This window comes from Haliotis rufescens, unplaced genomic scaffold (genome assembly GCF_023055435.1).
Source record: "Haliotis rufescens isolate VD_foot unplaced genomic scaffold, xgHalRufe1.0.p SCAF_9, whole genome shotgun sequence".
Classification (NCBI taxonomy): domain Eukaryota; kingdom Metazoa; phylum Mollusca; class Gastropoda; order Lepetellida; family Haliotidae; genus Haliotis; species Haliotis rufescens.
Genome location: NW_025964383.1, coordinates 27,043,682 through 27,071,279, shown reverse-complemented (window position 1 = coordinate 27,071,279; position 27,598 = coordinate 27,043,682). Strand labels below are relative to the sequence as shown.

General features: G+C 40.2%; 1 protein-coding gene across 1 annotated transcript; it reads left to right on the top strand.

Annotated features, from left to right (window-relative positions):
- Positions 1 to 494: 494 nt before the first annotated feature.
- Positions 495 to 16,409, top strand: LOC124130953 (beta carbonic anhydrase 1-like). The gene is made up of 4 exons (XM_046494008.2): positions 495 to 672; positions 12,327 to 12,551; positions 13,618 to 13,848; positions 16,037 to 16,409. The coding sequence occupies exons 1-4, from the start codon at positions 571 to 573 to the stop codon at positions 16,244 to 16,246; spliced, it is 768 nt and encodes a 255-aa protein (XP_046349964.1). The 5' UTR covers positions 495 to 570; the 3' UTR covers positions 16,247 to 16,409.
- Positions 16,410 to 27,598: the final 11,189 nt, after the last annotated feature.

Sequence of the window (27,598 nt, the reverse complement as noted above, 5' to 3'; positions counted from 1 at the left end):
TGAAAGTTAAATGTTATACAATTTGTTAACACTGTGTGAAGAAATAAAAAACCTTAATACAATGAATAAGTTTTTGAAACCGCGACGTCATCAAAGTGCGGCACTGAACGGTACACAAAATTGGAGCTGAGATCACCAAGTCTTTCACGGTCCCAGCACCAGGCTTGTCATTCCCCGCGTGAAAATACGATTGGTAAGAAGCGCAATAAAATACTTTACACCCGATACATTTTCCGATACCGTGTTATTATCTCCCTTTAGGAAGTACTCTTGCGTCAAGTAAAATTGAAAGTATTCCACTTCCGTTGAGATCCTAGACTGGTTCCCGTTCGTTCCTGCGACAGACTTGGACAGCGGAGCAAGCAAGCTCCTCACAGCAATACACCGTTCGCCGAGCTCTCTATACTATTATTACCGAGAGTGTAACGAAGGTGTCACGCGCTGGGAAGGAGCTTGCGGAGCAAGAGCAGCGACACCAAGCGGAGGATCCGGGAACCAGTCTATTGAGATCCCTGACCCTTGCTTTTCACCTCTTGTTTTCACAACCTTCGCTCTCCACTGCAAGTCAACATGCCGGGCATTGATAAGATCATCAAGGGCATTTTGCATTTTAGAAGGTTTGATCGACCTTTCATGGTAGAAGAGTTTCTGAGGGTGAAAGCGGACCCGGAGGTGAGTATTTGTTGTCATGTGATAAATAGTTGAAGCTCCAGTAAAATCCCCCTCAATAACATATGAATCGTGTGACAAAAATAATAAAACTCAGAAGACAAAATTTAAATGTAGCCTTCCACTGTCACGTGCATGAGTTTGCGGAGCACTGAGAGTTACCCGGCGCAACACGAACCGATCTGATGCCTCGTTGAGTCTTGATCAAAGTCCAACCATTGAGACTAGCAAGTTATAAATTGTCTTATCAACATGATCAAGTTATTTGCTGACTCAAACATTGTCATATATAATGATGTCAACCAGGCACTCAACACAAAATTACAGTAGGGGCCAATAATTTCATTAATTATACATGCCATGTTTCAGTTTCACATCCATAATCATAATAAATATTCCTGTACATTTGGAGTGAGTGAGTGAGTATGGTTTTACGCCGCTTTTAGCAATATTCCAGCAATATCACGGCGGGGGACACCAGAAATGGGCTTCACACATTGTACCCATGTCGGGAATCGAACCCGGGTCTGATTGTTTATAAATGCATTTGAAAGTATTTACCATATGTGATTGAGAAGTAATTATTTATGATAAAATATGAATGTTTATAAAAGCATTTTATATCGAGAACTGGACCCAGTCAGTATTTTATCAGTTTTATCACCAACACTCTTCTGTATCGACATCGGTGTGGTCGGGGAGCCTAGTGGTTAAAGCGTTCGCTCGCCACACGGAAGCCACAGGTTCGATTCCTGACATGGGTACAATGTGTGAATCCCATTTCTGGTGTCCCCCGTCATGATATTGCTGGAATATTGCTAAAAGCGTTGTAAAACCATACTCACTCACTCACTCACTGTATTGATATCATTTTGAAGTTAATTGACACATTATGTTTATTGCAGTTCATCAGTCTATCTTCGGGGGAGGGGGGGAGCTATCTAGGATACATTTATGAATTAGACTTTTGTGAGATTTCCTAAATAGGGGTACACCTATATTTATTTATGGCCTCGGTACAAAGCGGCAATTAAGATCTGGGACCATACCAATGGTAAACCGATGAGCTCTACATTTAATCATGATGATAATTGTTTATATTAGTTTTTATTAAGTAGGCCTACCAGTTTCCTACTGTGCCTGTTGTGTGTTTTGCTTTATATTCTGTTAAGCTAATTCTGTTTGTGTTCCATGACCACTGTCAGCCATATTTTACCTGCTCCAGGTTTATGATACTGAAAGCATGAGAGTGTTTAGTCTGAAACAATGGACATCTATTCAGTTTTGCTTTTCCAAGGTGCTATTGTTGTATCTGGTTGAAATGTTTACATCGTAATAATGTCTCAAACTGCCTCTTTGGTCTGGTAGATAGAGAGAGGGTCTAGATAGTGGAAGGTCAGTCACAGGTTTGATCCCCGGTCGCATCATACCAAAAGAGGTTAAAAATATTTTGCAAATCTTTTCATGGTTTTAATCAAAGTGCTAAGGTGAGGTAAGACCTGAAATATAGATTTTGCTTACCGATCAGATTGTCTTGACTGGGCGTCACCATTTTGTTTAGAGAAATGCATGTGATGTGAGAGGTGGAATGTGATTGGTCAATAGAAGGGACATAACTCGTAATAGCCACTGGTCGAGTCCGGAAATTCCGGCCTAGTTCGGCAAGGGTTCAACCTGGACTCTTATTGTCAGTTAACTCCTTGCCTTGGGAAGATGCATTTAACCTCACCTCACTTGTCTTAAGGGGCAATATGTAGCACAGTGGTTACAGCATTGGTTTATCACAGGTCATCCGACTTGGATACAGTGTGTGAAGCCCATGCCATGTTATCATGGTTATGTGCACGGTTATTTATAAACATGCTAAACATGCTAAAAGTGATGTACCGTATTCGACGTAATAAGCGCCCCGCTCTAATAAGCGCCCACGGCAATATTTACTAATATATTGGCTAGTGAGCGATCCCAATTAGCACCCCTTCCGATTGAAGACTTATTTATGCACCCTTAATTATGGGCAATTAAATTCTGGAAAAATACATCTGTCATATATGAACATTTTAGGCTGTCAGCATAATCCACGAAATGTATTTTTCAACTCAAAATAATATTTTAATAAGAGCCCCCTATTTCTAATTTTGAGAGAGCCCTGGGCGCTTATTACGTCGAATACGGTAATTTCCTTCTCACTCATCTATCTCAAAGTATTTTTCATTTAAAGAAATTTCAGTATTACTATTAGAAGTCACCTGTCACAACAAAAGCTATGATTTTAGTGCAGCCATGGGGGCATGGGTGGCCCAGTTATGTAAGCTGGTGCTGACTTGTGAGTGTGTGTTCGTATCCCAGTTTCACATTGGTTATGTTTCTTGGTTTGTCAGGACCTATCTGTGCATGTGGGATTCACCGAGGTGGTAAACATTGAGATTGCATGAAGTTGACATGTTTTGATATCATTGAAATACTGTCCGAAATTGTATTAACAACACAACTTACTCCCTCAATTATGGCAGCGACCGGTGATTAACAATGAAGTATTACTTTATAGAAATCTAGGGATCCATATGCATCATCATCATGATCATGATTATACACAAGTGTCTAATGCCTCACTACCAAACGCCCCTTGCCCGTGAAGATCCGGGTAGAGTACGTCTTCAGCAACCCATGCTTGCCGTAAAAGGTGACTGTTTGTCGTAAGAGGCAACAAGAGGGATCGGGTGGTCAGGCTCACTGACTTGGTTGATGCATGTTATCGATCCCAATTGCGTGGATCGCTGCTCATGAAATCTATCACTGGTTTGTCTGGTCCAGACCTGATTATTTACAGACTGCCGTCATATAGCTGAAATATTGCTGAGTGCAAACAAACAAAACCAAATGCCCTGCCTCTCGTTATTGTCCCCAGTCACATACAGTTAAAGAAATGTCATAATGCACAGAAATACACTATATTCATCCTACCAAACATTCGCTATATACATGTATTCAGTATATTACTCTCACCACCAGAGCTCCAGATAAGCTGCGTATCTGCGTAAAATATGCATCAGAAATGCAGAAATAAGCAGTAAAATAAAATCCAAGCGTATCAAATACGCAACGAACATTACAGATACGCTACAAAAATAAAACTTGTGCATATCATCAAAATATTGTGAAGTAACCCTGCGTATTCGATAAGCAAATCAGCAACTTATTTTGAAATTATAAACGGGCATTCCGTCAACCTTGCCAAACTCCACGATGACACTTACATCATGATCATTTGCCATCACACTTTCTTGTGGAAGTATCGTGGTATTTTTGAGTCCTATAAAGCTCTCAACCCCACACGACACCAGTTTGAAGGGACTAGATGTTTTAATTAGAATAGTGTTTTTAAATATTTAACTTAAATACCCACATGTGTAAAAACTAGTGGGTAACAGAAATTTGGATACCCAGATAGAATTACTGATACCCAATGATTTTAAGATGCATGGGTAAAATACCCACAACACCAAAAGCTTATCTGGAGCTCTGAGCCACACTACCAAAGTTCCTCCCCAATAATATTGTGTTTGCTGATATATATTAGCCTTAGTTAATGTTTCTCTGTATCACAGCAAGTCTGAAATATTGGATATGTTCAATGGAATATGAATAACATTAAACCCCATGGCTATTTGCACACTGTCATAAAATAGCCATTAACACATTATTTCTTCTGGTAGTCCAGTTCTGAAAAATATGCAGGGTTCAATATGGACAATAAGTGACCTTTGTTAAATGAGTAATATTCCTTTAGAAATGGCGCCCTGAAAATAATTGCACTGCTTGTGCTTTATAATAGGCCACAATATATTAATTATTAAATTTTCTGACATTTGCATACGAATGATAGGGTGACATGTTTATTTTTTATATGTCTAGGGGTACTACGTGTCACAAGTAGCCTAGTGGTTAAAGCGTTCGCTCGTCATGCCGAAGACTTCCCGACTTGGGTACAATGTGTCAAGCCCATTTCTGGTGTCCCCTGCCGTGATATTGCTAGAATATTGCTAAAAGCGGCATAAAACCATACTCACTCACTCACTTTTATCATGTTTATATGTCTGTGATTTTGACACAAAAAGCTTATTTAAGTAAAGCGCTTGACTGTTTCACTATCGCTCCTGACAGCATTTCCCATTGATACAGAAAGTATGATGCAAAAGACACACGCTGCTCAGAAGTTCAGTTATGATTTTTGATGGCTGTGCATTGTTTTATTGAATCAATAATGTAGGTAGGACTAATCTTTAATATTTACTGTTTAATTATTAAATTATGAAACAAGTGGCACCTTGCTTAGCATTTCTGTCAATCAAAAGTGCTACAACTTAATCAAGCCATCTGTCAAAGTACTATGACATCAATCTGTTCAAAGTATGTACCTGTGCAGATCAGGCGTAGAATAGGTCTTCAGCAACCTACACTTGGCGTAAAAGGCGACTATGCTTGTCGTAAGAGGCGACTAACAGGATCGGGTGGTCAGGCTTGCTGACTTGGTTGATGCATGTCATCGTATCCCAATTGCGTGGATTGACAGGTGTTATTCAAACACAATCTAGATAATTGATGCAGTATTCTTGTTGCCATGCCTAGTAAGACATATACTCAGAGGCAAAAGTTATTGTGACATGGAATGTTTTCATTAGTATTCTTGTGAAGGAATTTTTGGATTTGAACCAGAAAATGAGTTTGTTAAAATGGTCAAAGCTGCAGTTGTTCAAATTGCATGAAATTTGCAAAAAGCATGACATATTCGCAGCTGTAAAAGATTAACACTGATTCTGTTTGTTGTTTGTGTGTCAAAATAACTTTTGCCTTTTAAGTATGTTTCAGACTTGGATATGATACTTGTCAGGAAAAACAATTTGTGCTCAGTGAATGGTCCAGGAGATTTCTGGGGGCATGGGTGGCCCAGTTGTCTATGGTTTGCTCAGTTTCAATCATGGGTTCCAATTTTCAGGCAGTGGCAGTACGTTTAACTCAACACGTTGCCATCACTTTATGTTCATTATACATACCTTCCTGTTTGCCGTGGGTTGCACCCCAGTGTCAGTGGAGGATGTGATTCTGGTGGTTGAGGGGACTAGAGCCAGGAACAGTGTTCCTTTTGCCCAAAACACCACTTTGACCCTTACTTCACCTAGACAGGTGGTAGAATGTGCCCGGTTCTATCAATTGGCTTGTCATGTCAAGCCCTGTGTATGAAATGATTGTTAAGTCTTGACACTGTACATTTACTTTTTGAATAGTCTTCTGTTCATAACGTTGTTTCACATACTTGCCTAGAGCATATACCCAGAAGGCGGTGGCTCATGGGCCAATCTGGATGATCTTCTGCATTTACTAGAGTATAACATTCCTGTAACCCTTCTGTGTTAGTTTGCTGGAATTCTTCTTACGTATGACATGGCCCTTGTTGGCGCTCCGTGGCGGGCAGGGAGCAGGTTTGCAGAACCACAATCAATACGACTATGGGTAAACAAAGATTCCGATTCCGATCTTGATTCTTCTTCTTCTGAAACTGTAACAAAGTTATCATATTCTGAAGGGAATACTTTGCCTTGGTTTCCCGTTCTTGAAGCAAAGGATGACCACACTCTTTCTTCATATTCACCATTTCTTTTGGAAAAAGGTCTACAAGGTAAAGCTGGTGACTTGAAAGATGTTACAAAGTTACGGTCCTGAGGGCTTATGATTGAATGTGCCAGGAAATGACAAGCAAAAAATTTAATGACTTAACAACAAAATTAGCTAACATTCAAATTACCTGTTCTGCACACAAGACCCGTAATTTCTCCAAAGGTCTTATCCGGGATAGAGATCGAAGTCTCGCTGATGAATCATTTGAAGAAATTGTGTCTGGACTTAGAGGTCAAGGATACATTTAGGCAAAACAATTTAACTATCATAAAGATGTCCGTGTGTTCCCTTCCAGCACATATCTTTTGACTTTTGACCCTCCTGTATCCCCAGTTCTATTAAAGTTGGATGTTATAATATGCATATGGATCATGATGGCAAGACATACCCAAAACATAACGTGCTTACATTGCAAGGGGGCCGCATGGTATCTTTAACTGACTGCTCTGTGTGGAGAATTTGATCATGATAGCAAGACATACTCGAAACATAACATGCTTACATTGCAAGGGGGACACATGGCATCTTCAACTGACTGCTCTGTGTGGAAATATTAGGCCACTGTGCAAAAGATTAAATGCGAAAAAAGAATCAGCTACTCTGCACTCAAAGACTCTCTACAACTCTATAATAGATTTGGGTTGCTTGAGGATATGGATACAGAAGTATCTGCCCATGTGAGCACTAGTGGCCATTTCAGTCACTCACCCAAAAAGAAAAGTAGGGCACTCTCTCCTGTTATGGCTCCTTACGTGAGTAACACAAACCCATTAATCCAAGGGTTTTGTCGAGGTTTTAGGGCAAATTTTGATGAGATTAAGCTTCTACATATTTGACAGAAAGTGATAAACTGACTTTACGTCAATATCATATGTATAATTACTATGCTAAAGCTTTTAATGGTAAGGCATCTAGTGGTTCAGCAATTTTTGTTAAACATCGAACAATACACAGTCCTATTTCGGTAGATACAAACGTTCAGGCAGTGGCAGTATGTTTAACTCTACATGTTGCCATCACTTTATGTTCATTACACATACCTCCTTCCTCAGGGGGGGCGGTCGGGTAGCCAAGTGATTGAAGCGTTCGCTCATCACGCCGAAGACCCGGGTTCGATTCCCGACATGGGTACATTGTGTGAAGCCCATTTCTGGTGTCCCCCGCCGTGATATTGCTGGAATATTGCTAAAAGCGGCGTAAAACCATACTCCCTCGCTCACTCCTTCCTCAGGTCTACACGTCAAGGATCTTGATTATCTTGTTGATCAGGTCCCAAAGGCTTTCTTGCTTGTGGACTTAAATGGTCACAATCCACTATGGTTACAACAAGTCACAATGACAAAGGTAAAGTGTTGGAGGACTGGCTTCAAAAACATAATCTATGTTTGTTTAATGATGGTAGTGATACATATCTACATCCAGCAACTGGTTCATACTCTGCTTTAGACTTGTGTACATAGATCCTTCTCTTCTGAACGAGTTTTCATGGTCAGTTCATGATGATTTATGTGGTAGTGATCATTTTCCGACTATTGTTGAAACTGTCACCTCCTTGGCAGATATACCTCCTACTACGTGGAAATTTAACAAAGCTGATTGGAATACATTTAATATTGTTTGTAAATCTAACATAAATTCGGATGTTTATATTGATGATACTTGCCCAGTAATTATTTGCAGAAGGAATAATTGATATTGCTACGAAATCTATCCCCAAAACCTGGACAACCCCACGTGTACATACTCCATGGTACAATGATGATTGTAGAAAAGCTAGGAATGCTCGGAAAAAAGTCAGAAAGACTTTAACAAACACCCAACTCATGACAATTTATCACAACTACGAATACTAAGAGCAAAAGCTCGTAGAACTATCAAGGACTCAAAACGAAACAGTTAGAGAAGGTTTGTTTCCAAAATAAATGCTTGTACTCCCCTTAATAAAGTTTGGAATATGATCAGACAATCTCATTAAAATCAGACCTTAGTTCTCGCTACCGCTAAACAAAGATCTGAAGACATCCCATTAGGGGTCACGCCAGAACGACCTTTCATCTGACCAATCAGTGTGTTGCTTACCAGATTATGAAAGTGACAGTCGGAATGTGATTTCTAGTCATGCAATCTCAAAAACTTTAACATGGTGTATTCCGAACGATAGTTACGGGTTTAACGACAGAATCCTTACAATCTAAACCATGTATTAGGCATTCCAGAATGTTTTTTTGTTCAGGTTTCAAATTTGTAATCGAGAATTTGTCAAAATATGTTTCGAAGCGTAGTCGCCAATTTGAAATTTGTGCCGTAAAGCACAAGAAAGCTGCTTTCTGATTGGTCATTCCATTGGTCGGCCAAAGTTCACGCAAGGTCGGCCTGACGTGACCCGTAATGGGATGTCCTCAGATCTTTGTTTAGCGGAAGCGAGAACAAAGATCTGGTTTTAATGAGATTGATGATCAGAAGAATAAAAGGAAGAGGATCCACAAACAGTATTCAACATCTCTTACATAATAACGATCATTAACATCTAAAAAAATTAACATCTAAAAAAGAAATCGCAAATTAGCTGGCGGAAATGATTAGCACCAATTCATTATATGCCGACTATGATCCTAAATTCCAAAAGTTTCAAAATTTGCAGGAAAAGAAAACTTTTTCACTCTGATAATTCCGAAGATTATAATGAACCATTTTCCTTGAACGAATTAAGTGAAGCTTTGATCAAGGCTCATTATACAGGATTAGGGCCCGATGATATCCATTATCAGCTATTGAAGCACTTTCTGGAATCTTCTCTTTTAGCCCTGTTATATATATTTAACAAGATTTTGGAAACACGTTATTTTCTGCGCACGAAGCTACTATCATTTCTATCCTCAAACCAGGTAAGGATTACACAAATCCTCCTAATTATCGTCCAATAGCATTAACTAGCTGTGTCTCCAAAACTATGGAACAAATGATCAATGGACGCCTTGTATGGTATCTAGAATCAAATAATCTGATAACGGATATTCAATTTGGTTTTAGACATCAAAGGAGCACTATTGATCATCCCATGAGATTGGAATCATTTGTCCGCAACGGTTTTATTAATAAACAACATGTTGTATCCATCTTTTTTTACTTTGAAAAAGCCTATGATTTGACATGGAAGTATGGTATTATGAAAGATCTTCACAACATCAGCCTGATTTCACTGCACAATTTTAAGAAGACAGGAAGTTTAAAGCCAGAGTGGGATCCGCATTGTCGGATGTATTTGATCAGGAAATGGGAGTCCCTCAAAGTAGCAATTTATCAGTTACTCTTTTTAGTGTTAAAATAAATGGCCTTGCAGAGGCTCGATGACTTGGTTGAAGCATGTCATCGCTCCCAATTGCTTGGATCGATGCTCATGATATCAACCACTGGATTGTCTGGTCCAGACTAGATTATTTACAGACCGCCGTCATATGACGGCATTACTGAATATGAAACACACACTGGCATCACTGAATATAAAACATGCACTGGCATCACTGAATATGAAACACACACTGGCATCACTGAATATGAAACACACACTGGCATCACTGAAAATAAAACACACACTGGCATCACTGAAAATAAAACACACACTGGCATCACTGAATATAAAACACACACTGGCATCACTGAATATAAAACACACACTGGCATCACTGAATATAAAACACGCACTGGCGTCACTGAATATAAAACACGCACTGGCATCACTGAATATAAAACACGCACTGGCATCACTGAATATAAAACACACACTGGCATCACTGAATATCAAACACGCACTGGCATCACTGAATATAAAACACACACTGGCATCACTGAATATGAAGCACACACTGGCATCACTGAATATAAAACACACACTGGCGTCACTGAATATAAAACACACACTGGCATCACTGAATATGAAGCACACACTTGCATCACTGAATATGAAACACACACTGGCATCACTGAATACAAAACACACACTGGCATCACTGAATACAAAACACACACTGGCATCACTGAATATGAAGCACACACTGGCATCACTGAATATGAAACACGCACTGGCATCACTGAAAATAAAACACACACTGGCATCACTGAAAATAAAACACACACTAGCATCACTGAATATAAAACACACACTGGCATCACTGAATATAAAACACACATTGGCATCACTGAATATAAAACAAAGTTTATCTAAACATGCTAAAAGATTCTGAGAGTTAACATTCATTAAAAGGAGCTGGCCTGATCATGAAATCATCATATAATACAGTGTGAAAAAAATGAACCTTCGTCTTCTAACGCTGTCATTACAGTGAAAAACAATTTCTATTTTGGACAGGTACACATTCATACCGACCGGTGAACTTGACTAGCACTGATCTATAGTTTCTGGGCATCTTATTTGAAACATAGTCTGTCTGTCTGTCTGTCCATTTCATCCATCCATCCACACCACACCCTACTATTGTACAATTTGATAGTCTGTCTGTCTGTCTGTCCATCCATTTCATCCATCCATCCACACCACACCCTACTATTGTACAATTTGATAGTCTGTCTGTCTGTCTGTCCATCCATTTCATCCATCCATCCACACCACACCCTACTATTGTACAATTTGATAGTCTGTCTGTCTGTCTGTCTGTCCATCCATTTCATCCATCTATCCACACCACACCCTACTATTGTACAATTTGATAGTCTGTCTGTCTGTCTGTCTGTCTGTCCATCCATTTCATCCATCTATCCACACCACACCCTACTATTGTACAATTTGATAATCTGTCTGTCTGTCTGTCTGTCTGTCTGTCCATCCATTTCATCCATCCATCCACACCACACCCTACTATTGTACAATTTTTAATAGATTCGGAAATGCATACCACCTGTGGTCTTAACTTTTGAAATTATCAGAAATTTTGAAATTTGTTTTATCATATTTCAAGGTGGAACTTAAAATCTTTTTCATGTCTATATACATGTTTGTATGTGGCTGTTGGTCCGGAAACAGATAACCCAATTGCACTTCTTATTTTGGCTGCTGCTACGAGACAATCGGTGGATGGACTGCAAATGTTAACATGGTTCAGTTTGTTTTAGGCTCCCTGTCCACCGGGCATTGGATGTAGTATCATCTGTTGTTTGTTTGCGTTCCTGGTGCTGGTGTTGTTTGTTTGTGTTCCTGGTGCTGGTGTTGTTTGTTTGCGTTCCTGGTGCTGGTGTTGTTTGTTTGCGTTCCTGGTGCTGGTGTTGTTTGTTTGTGTTCCTGGTGCTGGTGTTGTTTGTTTGCGTTCCTGGTGCTGGTGTTGTTTGTTTGCGTTCCTGGTGCTGGTGTTGTTTGTTTGCGTTCCTGGTGCCGGTTAAAGTGTTAACTAGGGCTGGGACGAGTCCAAATTTACTACCCGGGTACCCACACCCCTATGACCCGACCCTACCGGGGTACCTGCTGTTGGTGTCAAGAGTTAGGTACAAAATGTCCGAGTGGGAATAGTTTGACAGTAGCCCTGGCAGAATGTATCTAGATACACGTATAAAAAGATGTGCTCATGCATACACCATGTACACTGAAGTTGAATGAAGTTCTAGCTTTGTGCAAACATATATAAGTCAGAAGGAACGTGTTTGTTGTCATAAAGAAATGTGAACATTAGAGACTTAAAATTGTTGTGTAACCATGTAGTTATATAGTGAATTTTCGTCATGAAACTATATATCATGTGACTAACCACGGGTCGGGGTAGTACTGTGGGTACCCGGGTCCTTCTCAGGACCCATCCGACCTGAGTACCCGAGTTACCCGTCCCAGCCCTAGTGTTAATGTGTTGCAGTCTAATCATGTCTAACTGCAGTTGAGAAGGAGTATATCTTTCATCTTCTAGATTGTACAGGGAAAATATTCAGCTTTTTTTTATCCGAAGAACAGAGTCATGAATGTCTGCACTTTCTGCTCTCAGCCTAGCTCGGTGTTCTTCACATGCATGGACAGCCGAATGCTGGCATCGAGGTTCACCACCAGCCATGTTGGGGACAACTTCTTCGTCCGTAACGCCGGGAACCTCATCCCCAACGCCAAGCACTTCAGCTACGAGTCTGTCACCACAGAACCAGGTGCTCTAGAGCTAGGCTGCATCATCAACAACATCAAGCATGTGGTGGTTTGTGGACACTCCGACTGCAAGGTGGGTGGCATAGCTAACACATTTGTACATTGCTGGTGATTATAAATTTTGTTTTATGAACAGGTTGGGAAATCTTATTCGTAGGACAGCGGTATACCGGTAAAGTGCGATATACTTTTCAAACTCTATCAAACTTCTGTGTTCTGGTAGTTGGAGAAAAAAATATGTAAAATGTTTCTTATTATTTGTATTGTAAAAACTAAAATCTACACAGAAATTCATTCTCAAATGATGTGTCGCTCCGAAATTTATTGACAAAATGGCAGAAAAGCAGAAGTTGTTTTTCTCTCTTGTTGTTACCTCCCCTGTATCCATGACTACAAAATGGCAGAAACGCGAAAGTGATTCTTCTCTCTTGTTGTTATCTCCCCTGTATCCATGACTACAAAATGGCAGAAACGCGAAAGTGATTCTTCTCTCTTGTTGTTACCTCCCCTGTATCCATGACTACAAAATGGCAGATACGTGAAAGTGATTCTTCTCTCTTGTTGTTACCTCCCCTGTATCCAGGACTACAAAATGGCAGTGACTGACAATATTTACTTTAGTATGTAGAAAAGAGAATCTACATGTACAATCTGTCAAACACTGTCAAACACTTCAGCTCCCAATCTATTGCATTACAGATACCTGTATTGCGATATATTGCAATACAAATTGTTTGCCGATGCACAGCCCCAGTCTTTACAACATAGGAGGTAACATATCTGTTGTAAGGAATATATTATGATATAGCAGGATCTTCCCTGAAAGACCTCTTACCAAGCAGGACCGTCTCCATGATCTAGTGGAGAGCAGAAGGTCCGGGGTTCGATCCCTGGCCGCATCATAGCAATAATGGTACTTGTTGTTACCCTGTATGGCACTTGCCATTAAGGGAATCAAAGAAGGACTGGTTGCCTCAGAATATCGTATACTGTGTCTGAGTCTGGTATCCATTTTAAACTGCGACATGCACGCACGCATGCACAGACGCACGCACGCACAGACGCACGCACATCATAATATCAGTGCAATAATCTTGAATGGTATGTTAAACCCCATTTCATCTCACCTTTTATTTCAGGCTATGAATGCACTGTACGGCCTCCGACACGACTGTGAGCATCACGTGGGCACGCCGCTACAGATGTGGCTAAAGAAGCACGGCCAGCCTTCAGTGTCCAAGTTTGAGAAGCTGGTACCAGGAAATAACTACTCAGGACCTCTGATGTTCCAGGGGGAGACCGAGGAAAGCAACTTTGAGGCCTACATTGATCCAGAGAACAAGTTCTCAATGTCTGACAAGTTTTCTCAGGTAGGACAGCTGACAGTTTTCTTGATTGATTTTATACCATGTATGCATCTACACTGCATGTAATTTACACAGCATTCTTTGAAATGCTTGACTGACCATATGTTTGACCAGTATTGTGAAAGATCTTATGGGAAGATCTGCCAAATCCTCGATAGTGGGTGATGTCTATTCATCCAATTAGCATCAAGGTTTCTTAGTACGAGTGAACTATCTAATCATCCAATCAGCATCAATGCTTCTTGGTACGAGGTGAACTATCTAATCATCCAATCAGCATCAAGTTTCTTGGTATGAGGTGAACTATCTATTCATCCAATCAGCATCAAGGCTTCCCAGTACGAGGTGAACTATCTAATCATCTAATCAGCATCAAGGCTTCTCAGTACAAGATGAACTATCTAATCATCTAATCAGCATCAAGGCTGCTCGTTACGAGGTTAACTATCTAGTCATCCAATCAGCAGCAAGGCTTCTCAGTACAAGATTAACTATCTAGTTATCCAATCAGCATTAAGATTTCTTGGTACGATGAACTATCTAGTCATCCAATAAGCTTTGAGATTCTTGGTACGAGGTGAACTATCTAATCATCCAATCAGCATCAAGGCTTCTCAGTACGAGATAATATATCTAGTCATCCAATCAGCATTAAGGTTTCTCGGTACGAGGTGAACTATCTAATCATCCAATCAGCATCAAGGCTTCTCAGTACTAGATGAACTATCTAATCATCTAAACAGCATCAAGGCTTCTCGGTACGAGGTGAACTATCTAATTATCCAATCAGCATCAATGCTTCTCAGTACAAGATAATATATCTAGTCATCCAATCAGCATTAAGGTTTCTCGGTACGAGATGAACTATCTAGTTATCCAATCAGCATTAAGGTTTCTCGGTACGATGAACTATCTAGTCATCCAATCAGCATCCAGGCTTCTCAGTATGAGATAATATATCTATTCATCCAATCAGCATTAAGGTTTCTCGGTATGAGATGAACTATCTAGTTATCCAATCAGCAGCAAGGCTTCTCGGTACGAGATGAACTATCTAGTCATCCAATCAGCATTAAGGTTTCTCGGTACGATGAACTATCTAGTCATCCAATAAGCTTTGAGATTCTCGATACGAGGTGAACTATCTAATCATCCAATCAGCATCAAGGCTTCTCAGTACGAGGTTAACTATCTAATCATCCAATCAGCATCAATGCTTCCTAGTACGAGGTTAACTATCTAATCATCCAATCAGCATCAACGCTTCTCGGTACGAGGTAAACTATTTAGTCATCCAATCAGCATCAAGGCTTCTCGGTACAAGGTGAACTATCTAATCATACAATCAGCATCAAGGCTTCTCAGTACGAGATATGCTATCTAATCATCCAATCAGCATCGACGCTTCTCGGTACAAGGTAAACTATCTAGTCATCCAATCAGCATCAAGGTTTCTCGGTATGAGTTACCGAATCATTCAGAGCAGCATATTTGGTTGGCCATCTGATTGGTCCAAGAATCCGTCCATTGTTCATTTAACTTGGGGGGTCACAGTTTGATCTGTGTTCGCCTGAGACAACCTTCCCTGTAGTGGAGTAAACAAATGATTTTGATATTTGCTCAGCAAGCTTCTTCATTGTGAGAAACATTCAGATTTAATGTTCAGTTATTCCCATGGGTAACTTATCTGAAGTTCTGATTAATATTGTGAATTTTAGCTCACCTGACAGAAAGTCGAAAAAAGTTAGATTTGCAATGTGGGAGGTTATCATTATAAAAGTTCAAAAGTATCACAACTGTCGTATCAGTTTTATGAAGTGATTCCTGCATTAGTTAGAGGTCATGATATATGTCCATAAATATTGTTGCATCGAGCCCATGCCTCCCACTTTTTACCCTCAGATAAACATTCTGATTCTTTTGAGCTCCCCTTTAGAAAAATGCACTGATCACGACCACTGTCTATTTGGTGATGTCAACATTCTTCAGCTACGACGTCGTTTCTGGTGTGCCGTCACTCCGTCCTTATGTCACAATCAGATTCAAACGACGTCAACAATGCCATCCAGATGACATAAAAAATACACTGGTGTGGGTTAAGTGATATTTGTACTAATGCACATACCATTTTATTAACTGATATTTCTAACCCTGTGGGTAATAGATATAATTATGTCCCCCTCTGTTCCAGGTGAACTGTCTGCAGCAACTACAGAACATCGCCAGTTATGATTTCCTGAGAGAGAAGCTCTACCTGAACCACGTGCGACTCCATGCCATGTGGTTTGACATCTACACTGGCAACTGCTTCATGTTCAGTAGAGAGAGGAAGAAGTTTGTGGAAATTTCTGATGAAAATTATGCTCATTTGATCAAAGATGCACACAGTGATTTCCACTAGCAGCTAAAGTGTGGTACGGCCGGAATTCTAGAACAAGAGAATTTATCATCCAAAACTGGCTCCCACAGGAGATATCGCTTGGAGTAGATCAAGCGATATCTACACTGTAGATATGCCTGCAATGAAATTGCATCACAATGCTTTGCAGACCATTGTGACGTCATTGGTCACCATGACGTCACAATCAAATGACATCACTAATGGCTCTGCTACTGAAGCTATTAGCAGTACTTTTTACACTTAAGACACTGCTAATTACTATCTACAAACTGAAAAAGTTGGAAGAATGATGTTGGATGATAAATAAAATCTCACCCTCGTGTCTTTTGATATAAAATATATCAACACTTGTTGATAAGGAAAAGATCCTCGGCAAGCCTTGGAGTTTTCCCACTTTTATCAACTCGTGTTGATATATTTCATATCAAAAGACACTCGGGTGAGATTCTCTATATAATTGTACTGTGATATTACATGGACCATCTTTAAGTGACTAGTCCAGAAACTGTTATATAAGGCTAGTAAAGCTAGTTGATGATACAAACAGCCTTGCATCATGAATGGCACATATGTAGAATACTATATGCAAACTAAAAACTATATCATTGATTTCTTTTTCTCTCAAACTAAGATGCAAAGGCAAATTTATAAATAATTGTCAGTTGTTTCTTAGAGTTTAATTTAAGAAAACACACTGAAATTAAAGTTACAAGAAATATAAAAATAAAAACTTGTTTTCAGAATAGGAATTCCATCCCTTTCGGACCTGTTTTTACTTTTGCTAAACTCAGAGGAGCTCATTTGTGAAAAAAAAGATAAAAGAAAGATTATCCTTATTGGTTTCATGTTTTATCTTGATAAGAACTGAAACCAAAGACTGTGATTCTCCCAACTGGGTGCCAGCATGTAGAGGCATGGTGTTAAGCAGACGTGGGCTTAAGGCTGTGTGAATAGTGACTACACTGGTATGTTGTCCAGCTTGACTTGTGTGTCCATTATTATGTTATGCTAGAAAACTGCCAATAGAGAAGTTATAGAACTCGGTGGGGGATCCAGGGGATATTGGTAGGGGCGTCATGGGGTTCCCTCTTTGTATTATTGAATTAAACTGAAGTTAAGAACCCCACCCTAACCCCACTCTCACCCTAACACCTCTTACCTCCCAACCACCTTGCACTTACCCACCCTCAGCCCACACTTACCCTCACCCCACCCTTACCCCATTCTTACCTAATACTTAACCCACCCTCACCCCAACCCACCTTCAACCCATATCCTATCTCCACACTTGCCTCACCCTTATCCTAACCACATACTGACCCCACCCCTTTCCCCACCCCTACTCCATCCTCACCCCACATTTACCCCACCCTTATCCTAACCCCATCATCACCACACCCCACCCTTACTCCATCCTCACCCCACACTTACCCCACCCTTATCCTAACCCCATCATCACCCCATTACCAAACAAATGAATATGCATTTGTGAAGTGTTTCGGTATATAAACTTAGGTGTTTATATAAAACAAAACACTGACATAAGAACTAGTTTATTAAGTTCCTGACATATACTGCATATTAATTTTTAATGCTGCACTGCCTTGGTATCCAGACACTGGTGGCCCAGTCGCCAAGGCTCCGCGATTCGCTGTACAGAGTTGCATCCCTTGTGCACGCCAGAAACCTATGATGGTGGGTTCGAATCCCTGTTCACCCTGATTATGTTTCTTGGTTTGTCAGCACCATACCCGTGCTCGTGGGTTTCACCGAAGTGGTAAACGTCTGAGACCTGCATCACTCCGGGCTTTCCTCCCACATTAAGCTGACAGGCCGTGATATAACTGGAATACTGTTAAAAGCGGCGTTAACCCCATCACACTCACTCCAGACACTGACTGTCTTGTTGGGAAAGATATATGTGCTGCACAAACTTGATATGTGTGAAAAATAATATTTGATGTGTTTGTATGTGGAACGCCCTTTTTAGAATGCAGGTATCACAAAATGATTCCAAGAATCCTTTGATTTTTAAGAACATGTTTTTATTCATATGCTATGTAAGGATTATTTGCAATAGATACCTGATCTTACACTATTTGTAGTGTTTATTTAGCAACACTTTGTTCTGAAATATATATTTACTTCAGTGTGATAAATGTTGATTTGTTACTAAGGAAGAAGGCTGATCTATTGGGTGTTGGAAATCCAAGCAGTTGATGTGCACTACGGGTAGAAAACTTCATTGAATTGAATCACGTTTAAGAAACATCAACTACACATAGCATGTAACCTTGTAATTTCAATTCTGTATCTCCAAATGAGTCTGACACGCCATGATGTGACTGAAATGCCAAGCAGTGTTAAACCTAACTCTAATTGCGATGGTGCACAGCTTGTAGCAGGGGGCACGGGTGGCTCAGTTGTCTTAGGTGCTGCAATATGCTGTGCAGAGTGGCATCCCTTGGGCACTCAAAGCTATGCTTGTGGGTTCGAATCCCGGTTCGCTCCGATTATGTTTGTAGGTTTGTCAGCAACATACCCGTGCACGTGGGTTTCACCAAAGTGGTAAACGTGTGAGACCTGCATCACTTCGGGCTTTCCTCCCACATTAAGCTGACACGCCGGGATATGACTGGTATACTTTCAAAGCGGTGTTAAACCCTACCCTCTCACTCACAGCTTGTAACGTGTACCTGTTGCAGCATTAATGCATTAAAGCTTGTAACATGTTCATTGTTTCCCTGTTACAGGTGTACCAATTCAGTGTGTACCTGTTACAGGTGTACCCATTCAGTGTGTACCTGTTACAGCTGTTTTCATTCAGTGTGTACCTGTTACAGCTGTTTTCATTCAGTGTGTACCTGTTACAGGTGTACCCATTCAGTGTGTACCTGTTACAGGTGTATCCATTCAGTGTGTACCTGTTACAGGTATACCCATTCACTGTGTACCTATTACAGGTGTACCCATTCACTGTGTACCTGTTACAGGTGTATCCATTCAGTGTGTACCTGTTACAGGTATACCCATTCACTGTGTACCTGTTACAGGTGTACCCATTCACTGTGTACCTGTTACAGATGTACTCATTCAGTGTGTACCTGTTACAGGTGTACCCATTCACTGTGTACCTGTTACAGGTGTACTCATTCACTGTGTACCTGTTACAGGTGTACCCATTCACTGTGTACCTGTTACAGATGTACTCATTCACTGTGTACCTGTTACAGGTGTACCCATTCACTGTGTACCTGTTACAGATGTACTCATTCACTGTGTACCTGTTACAGGTGTACTCATTCACTGTGTACCTGTTACAGGTGTACCCATTCACTGTGTACCTGTTACAGATGTACTCATTCAGTGTGTACCTGTTACAGGTGTACTCATTCAGTGTGTACCTGTTACAGGTGTACCCATTCACTGTGTACCTGTTACAGGTGTACCCATTCAGTGTGTACCTGTTACAGGTGTATCCATTCACTGTGTACCTGTTACAGATGTACCCATTCACTGTGTACCTGTTACAGGTATACCCATTCACTGTGTACCTGTTACAGGTGTACCCATTCACTGTGTACCTGTTACCAGTGTACCCATTCAGTGTGTATCTGTTACAGGTGTACCCGTTCACTGTGTACCTGTTACAGGTGTACCCATTCACTGTGTACCTGTTACAGGTGTACCCATTCACTGTGTACCTTTGACAGGTGTATCCATTCACTGTGTACCTGTTACAGGTGTACCCATTCAGTGTGTACCTGTTACAGGTGTACCCATTCACTGTGTACCTGTTATAGTTGCACCCATTCACTGTGTACCTGATACAGGTGTATCCATTCACTGTGTACCTGTTACAGGTGTATCCATTCAGTGTGTACCTGTTATAGTTGCACCCATTCACTGTGTACCTGATACAGGTGTACCCATTCAGTCTGTACTTGTTACAGGTGTACCCATCCAGTCTGTACCTGTTACAGGTGTACCCATTCACTGTGTACCTGTTACAGGTGTTGTCATTCACTGTGTACCTGTTACAGGTGTACCCATTCACTGTGTACCTGTTACAGGTGTATCCATTCACTGTGTACCTGTTACAGGTGTACCCATTCATTGTGTACCTGTTGCAGGTGTACCCAACCAGTGTGTACTTGTTACAGGTGTACCCATCCAGTCTGTACCTGTTACAGGTGTATCCATTCACTGTGTACCTGTAACAGGTGTACCCATTCACTGTGTACCTGTTACCAGTGTACCCATTCAGTGTGTATCTGTTACAGGTGTACCCATTCACTGTGTACCTGTTACAGGTGTACCCATTCACTGTGTACCTGTTACAGGTGTACCCATTCACTGTGTACCTGTGACAGGTGTACCCATTCACTGTGTACCTGTTACAGGTGTACCCATTCACTGTGTACCTGTTACAGGTGTACCCATTCACTGTGTACCTGTTACAGGTGTACCCATTCACTGTGTACCTGTTACAGGTATACCCATTCACTGTGTACCTGATACAGGTGTACCCATTCAGTGTGTACCTGTTATAGTTGTACCCATTCACTGTGTACCTGTGACAGGTGTACCCATTCAGTGTGTACCTGTTACAGGTGTACCCATTCACTGTGTACCTGATGCAGGTGTACCCAACCAGTGTGTACTTGTTACAGGTGTACTCATTCACTGTGTACCTGTTACAGGTGTACCCATTCACTGTGTACCTGTTGCAGGTGTACCCAACCAGTGTGTACTTGTTACAGGTGTACCCATCCAGTCTGTACCTGTTACAGGTGTACCCATTCACTGTGTACCTGTTACAGGTGTTGTCATTCACTGTGTACCTGTTACAGGTGTACCCATTCACTGTGTACCTGTGACAGGTGTACCCATTCAGTGTGTACCTGTTACAGGTGTTCCCATTCACTGTGTACCTGTTACAGGTGTTCCCATTCACTGTGTACCTGTTACAGGTGTACCCATTCACTGTGTACCTGTTACAGGTGTACCCATTCACTGTGTACCTGTGACAGGTGTACCCATTCAGTGTGTACCTGTTACAGGTGTACTCATTCAGTCTGTACCTGTAACAGGTGTTCCCATTTACTGTGTACCTGTTACAGGTGTACCCATTCAGTGTGTACCTGTTACAGGTGTACTCATTCATTGTGTACCTGTTACAGGTGTACTCATTCAGTCTGTACCTGTAACAGGTGTTCCCATTTACTGTGTACCTGTTACAGGTGTACCCATTCACTATGTACCTGTTACAGGTGTACTCATTCACTGTGTACCTGTTACAGGTGTACCCATTCACTGTGTACCTGTTGCAGGTGTACCCAACCAGTGTGTACTTGTTACAGGTGTACCCATCCAGTCTGTACCTGTTACAGGTGTACCCATTCACTGTGTACCTGTTACAGGTGTTGTCATTCACTGTGTACCTGTTACAGGTGTACCCATTCACTGTGTACCTGTGACAGGTGTACCCATTCAGTGTGTACCTGTTACAGGTGTTCCCATTCACTGTGTACCTGTTACAGGTGTTCCCATTCACTGTGTACCTGTTACAGGTGTACCCATTCACTGTGTACCTGTTACAGGTGTACTCATTCAGTCTGTACCTGTAACAGGTGTTCCCATTTACTGTGTACCTGTTACAGGTGTACCCATTCAGTGTGTACCTGTTACAGGTGTACCCATTCACTGTGTACCTGTTACAGGTGTACCCATTCAGTGTGTACCTGTTACAGGTGTACTCATTCAATGTGTACCTGTTACAGGTGTTCCCATTCACTGTGCACCTGTTACAGGTGTACCCATTCACTGTGCACCTGTTACAGGTGTAGTCATTAACTGTGTACCTGTTACAGGTGTACTCATTCACTGTGCACCTGATACAGGTGTACCTATTCAGTGTGTACCTGATACAGGTGTACCCATTCAGTCTGTACCTGTGACAGGTGTACCCATTCAGTGTGTACCTATTACAGGTGTACCCATTCAGTGTGTACCTGTGACAGGTGTACCCATTCAGTGTGTACCTGTTACAGGTGTTCCCATTCATTGTGTACCTGTTACAGGTGTACTCATTCACTGTGTACCTGTTACAGGTGTACCCATTCACTGTGTACCTGTTACAGGTGTACCCATTCAGTGTGTATCTATTACAGGTGTACCCATTCACTGTGCACCTGTTACAGGTGTACCCATTCACTGTGTACCTGTTACAGGTGTACCCATTCACTGTGTTCATCTCCTCATATTGGAGGTTACATCTCAACACAATGATGCAGTTCAGACATATTTCTGTACATAAAATAAATTACACAGAGCTTTCATGTCAATAATCATGAGCATACTAAAATCTAAAGGCTTAAGATATTAAATTTTGAAATATATTTGTATTGTTTCAAATGTGTTGTTTATTACATATATAAATTGCTTGAAATTTGGAAATTTCACAGATTATTCAAAATTTATGTGCATTTTTCTCTTATGTCATAATACATATGCACTGTTAGTTATGTCAACAGTATCAGCTACATAGTTTCCATCTCCTGGGGTTGGTGATTAAGGAACATAAATATTTTCCACAATTTAGTATTAAGGGGCCTATGAAGATGAGGGATAGAATTGGTCTTCAGCATCCCACGCTTGCCGTAAAAGTCGACTGTGCTTGTCATAAGAGGCGACTAATGGGATTGGTTGGTCAGGCTCACTGACTTGGTTGATAAATGTCATCGATCCCAATTGCGTGTCTCGATGCTCATGATGTCAGTCACTGGATTGTCTGGTCCAGACTCAATTATTTACAGACCGCCACTATATAGCTGGAATATTGCTGAGTGCGGCGTTTCACACAGACTCATGTCATTAGCTGATGTGTGTCACAGATGAGGTGTACATAGGGTATACCTACCTGTGCAGATTTGACAATGACTTTGCGCCAGATCTTATTTTGTTGTTCATCAGACAATACTGTCTCACCATAATGACATTTTCCCAAGGCAGGGGAGTTAAGTTACTGTAAAAGTCCAGTTTCCATCCTTGCCGGACTAGGCTGCAATTATGTAGTTATATTTTGCCTGGACTAATGAGTCTATGCTTAGTACAATAAAAATTGTGTTACGAAATCGACATCCAATTCATAAATAACATTGATTTCAACGTGCAGATTTCGGTTGTCTGCATGATTTGCAATGGCTGTGTATCGTAAACTGGGCGAGGACACATTTTTTCCAAATCTTTTCATGTTTTTAATCAAGGTGTTCATGTGATTTGATGCACTTAGCAAGGTAAGACTCGTTTTATTATGATATATATCTTGATCATCGATCAAATTGTCATGACTGGGCGCCGACATTTTGTTTGAAGCAAATACAAGTAATATGAGAGGTGGAATCTGATTGGTCAATAAGGGGGACATAGAAGGGACATAACTCATAATAGCCACTGGTGGCGCTACAATCGAGCCCAGAAATTCCAGCCTAATTCGGCAAGGATGGACTTTTAAAGTCACTTAACTCCCTTGCCTTGGGAAGATGCCATTATGCTTCTAATACATCTACAGTAATACTTGTTGATTTGTTCATTCACATAGTCCATGTATGGTGCTCACATGTAATGTATATATAACATTATAATATTCTTCATTATTTCTGTATACAAAGATGTTTGTACAAATGACATATAAATAGTTTACATATGTAGTTATGATAGCTTATAATTGTTATTGTTTTAAGTAATTTTTTTCTATGATTAATGAAATTAGTAAATTATTTTTCTCTTAAAGAAATCCAGAGATGAGGTGTATTGTTTCTGAATGAGACCTTGGTACTATACTATACAGCAGTTGTCTGTATGGTACTTATGTAGGGTATACATGTTACGGGACATCTGGATACAAACTTCAGTAAACCTGTCACTAAACACAGCGTGTGTGGTGGTTGGAGTTTCGAAGTTAGAAGTGTTTGCATGGTTGAAATAAGTACCCTGCAAGCAGACCATTGGTCAAATCTTGTACATTCTTTCAAGGATCCGAGTGAGTGTAGTTTTACGCCGCTTTTAGCAATATTCCAGCAATATCATGGCAGGGGATACCAGAAATGGGCTTCACACATTGTGCCCATGTGGGGAATCGAACCCTGGTCTTCAGTGTGACGAGTGAACGCTTCAACCCCTAGGCTATCCCACCACCTTCAAGGATCTCCCCAAAATCTTTGGGGAGATGTGAGTTAAGTTGATTGGTATTGGCTGAAGTCCAGTGATTAAAAAAACTCACTCACTCACTCACTCACTCACTCACTCACTCACTCACTCACTCCATTAAGCAAAAACCCAGATCGATATGATCTTATTTTGAATGTTTGTCTACCTCATATGATTGTAAAACATTCCTTGTTATCTGAGAACAATGTTAGGTATCACATATTCAGTGTTAAACGAAATGCTGTACTTGGTTTGAATTGTCACTGCATATTAATACATTTCTTAACAGGTATCTTTTCTTCTCAATTACAAATTTGAAAAAAAACATGCCAACAGCTTGGCAAATGGATACTACAGTTTGATATATTTAGATGCACAACTTTGATTTAGTTGGATTTTTTTCACATGTACCGTTCCTGGGTGACATAATAACATTGCAGATTGATGTCATGTCTGTAAGAGTTTGCTTAGAGAGTCTTTCAGAAAATGAAATATTTTTTCAAAGTTGATAAATTTTACGAGTTTTTAGATTTGCGGGTATTATTGAGTATTCAATGCTGGAAAATTTTAACATTTGAAACGTCCGTCCAATGGCAGCAGTTCCAAATCAAATAATAAGGTAGTATTGTGTTACGATTAGATACTTATCAGACTTCATTTATACTTCGGACACAAAAGTGATGACCTACATTATACTGGGACCAGAAGGTGAGGCCTCCTGAGATTTCACAGTATACATGTATAAACCAGCGTTGAGAGTCTAGCCTGATTTGTAGGAAATGTTTGGAAACTGCTGTGATTGTGCTTTCTAGAAGTTCTTTGTTTTCTGGGGGCATTAAGGAGCCGCATTTCACAAGGCAGAGTTGGTTAATTGGTTCATTCAAAATCACTGTTGATTGAATCTAATTCTTCAGCTTAGATGGAAATTTTATGTTACTTTTGCCATCTTTTTTCGCTTGGATTTTTTATTGCTTGTATTTGCTAGTACATTTTTAGCACTTTTCTTGCTTGTATCTTTGAAAGTAATATTTGTACCTAGGAACTGGTGCTGGTGCTGGTGCTGGTGCTGCTACACCAGGGTAGTGTCAGGGTCGGTCTGTGTTACCTTGATCTCGTACCCGTGAAGATTAGGGGTAGAACAGGTCTTCAGCAACCCGTACTTGCTGTAAAGGGTGACTATGCTTGTCGTAAGAGGCGACTAACAGGATCGGGTGGTCAGGCTCACTGACTTGTTTGATGCATGTCATGGTATCCCAATTGTGTGGATCGATGCTCATGGTATCAATCGCTGGATCGTCTGGTCCAGACATGATTATTTACAGACTGCCGTCATATAGCTGGAATGTTGCTGGGTGCAGCTATAAACAACAAACAAGCAAACAAACCTTGGTCTAGTGGTAGCCCTATGGTTACAGTGTTCCCTTGTCCTACTCACACCTGTGTTTTATTCCTCACATGGTTACAGGGTGTGAAGCCTATTTTTAGTGCTCCTTGCTCTGATATAGCTTGACCATTGCTAAAATCCTCTGAAACCCCATTCAGTCCAGAGGCAAACCCAAACTTGGGGCAAAGAGAATACCTGGGATAAATAAGGTCTTAGATTAGTAATTAGTAACAGAATTATTTTGTATTGCATTTAATCATACAAACCACTAGCAAAAATTGAATTCTAGTTCTGGAATCCTAGATTCAATTTCTGGTGATTTTTCTGATTTAAACCATGTTATGGTTGGTGTGTAATTTCTCTATAATTTTGCATAAAGACTTATGTTGCTTCAGCTTTGCTTGTTAAATTGCATGTTCAGAATGGACAGTGATTTACTGGCTCAGAATCAACTGCAACAATTTCATGATGGCATCACGCTGGTTTTATAATTGGTTGTCTACACATTACTTGTTGCAAGGTTAATAAGTAGTCTTAATTACCAGCAATGAATTTTGACAACATTTATGATATATTTCACAAATATCAAAACATGTTCAGATGTGTGATGTTTGAGTGTCGAAGTACATAATGTGTGGGTATGTGTTTAAAGATGTGTGAGTACATATGAAATGTTCCAATGCATTTTGATATTTTGCAATTTGTTTTATTACCTTTAGATATTGGTGTCATGATCAGTGATTTGATATAGCTAAAATGGTTGTGCAATAGTGAAACTTGTATCAGATACATGTTTAAATGGGGTTACTTTGCAACAAAGAAACACAGATCTTCCAAATTTAATAAATTATCACTTTATTATACACAGTCTTAAATTGATTCAATTAAATGAAAGTTATTGATGTTTGGCAAATAATCTAAGCATATATAAATTGTGTTTCTGTTTAGGCTAACTAAAATAATAGTCTTGGTTCTCAGGCACTGCCCACATCATCATAAATTTCATTGCATGTTTTGTTTTTGTTTTCATTTTCAATTTTTTTTGTGCATTGTGTTTAAGTCTTAGGATTTTTATATTTTTTTTAAAGTGGAAATAAAAACAAAAGGTGCGACAGACTTTAAGATGATGCAGCTGGTGCCAGAGAACCAAGACTATTAATCTTTTTAGCCTTACAAATGTTAACTGTTGACATGAGGTACAAGACATTTCTACTTCAAGTCGAGATTAATTTGCTTCCAATGCTGACCTACCTTAACTTAACTGTTTCATTGGCATTTGTAGAAGTTGATAAGTAACAGTAAAGACAATATGTTTTATTGATGACAACTTGTTTATTAAATAATGATGCTTCTTTTTGTTCTTACAATGTCGATCAATCCTTTGTTGTTGTTAATCCCTTTGCAGCATATGCAACTAACGGGATCGGGTGGTGAGGAACGCTGACTTGGTTGAAGCATGTCATCGATCCCAATTGAGTGGATTGATGCTCATGATATCAATAATTGGATTGTCTGATCCTGACTCGATTATTTACAGACCGCTGTCATGTAGCTGGAATATTGCTGAGTGCTGCGTAAAACAACCAACCAACCTTTCCAGCATAATCTCATGTTGTCTTTGTTAATCCTTATCAGATGTTTATAAGTTTGCACTGTGCTGTCTTACTTTTACTTCACTCTTGCCTGACAACAGTATAAGGATCTACACCAGAACATTGCATGATATTAGAATAATGAAGTTATCATCCATAAAATAT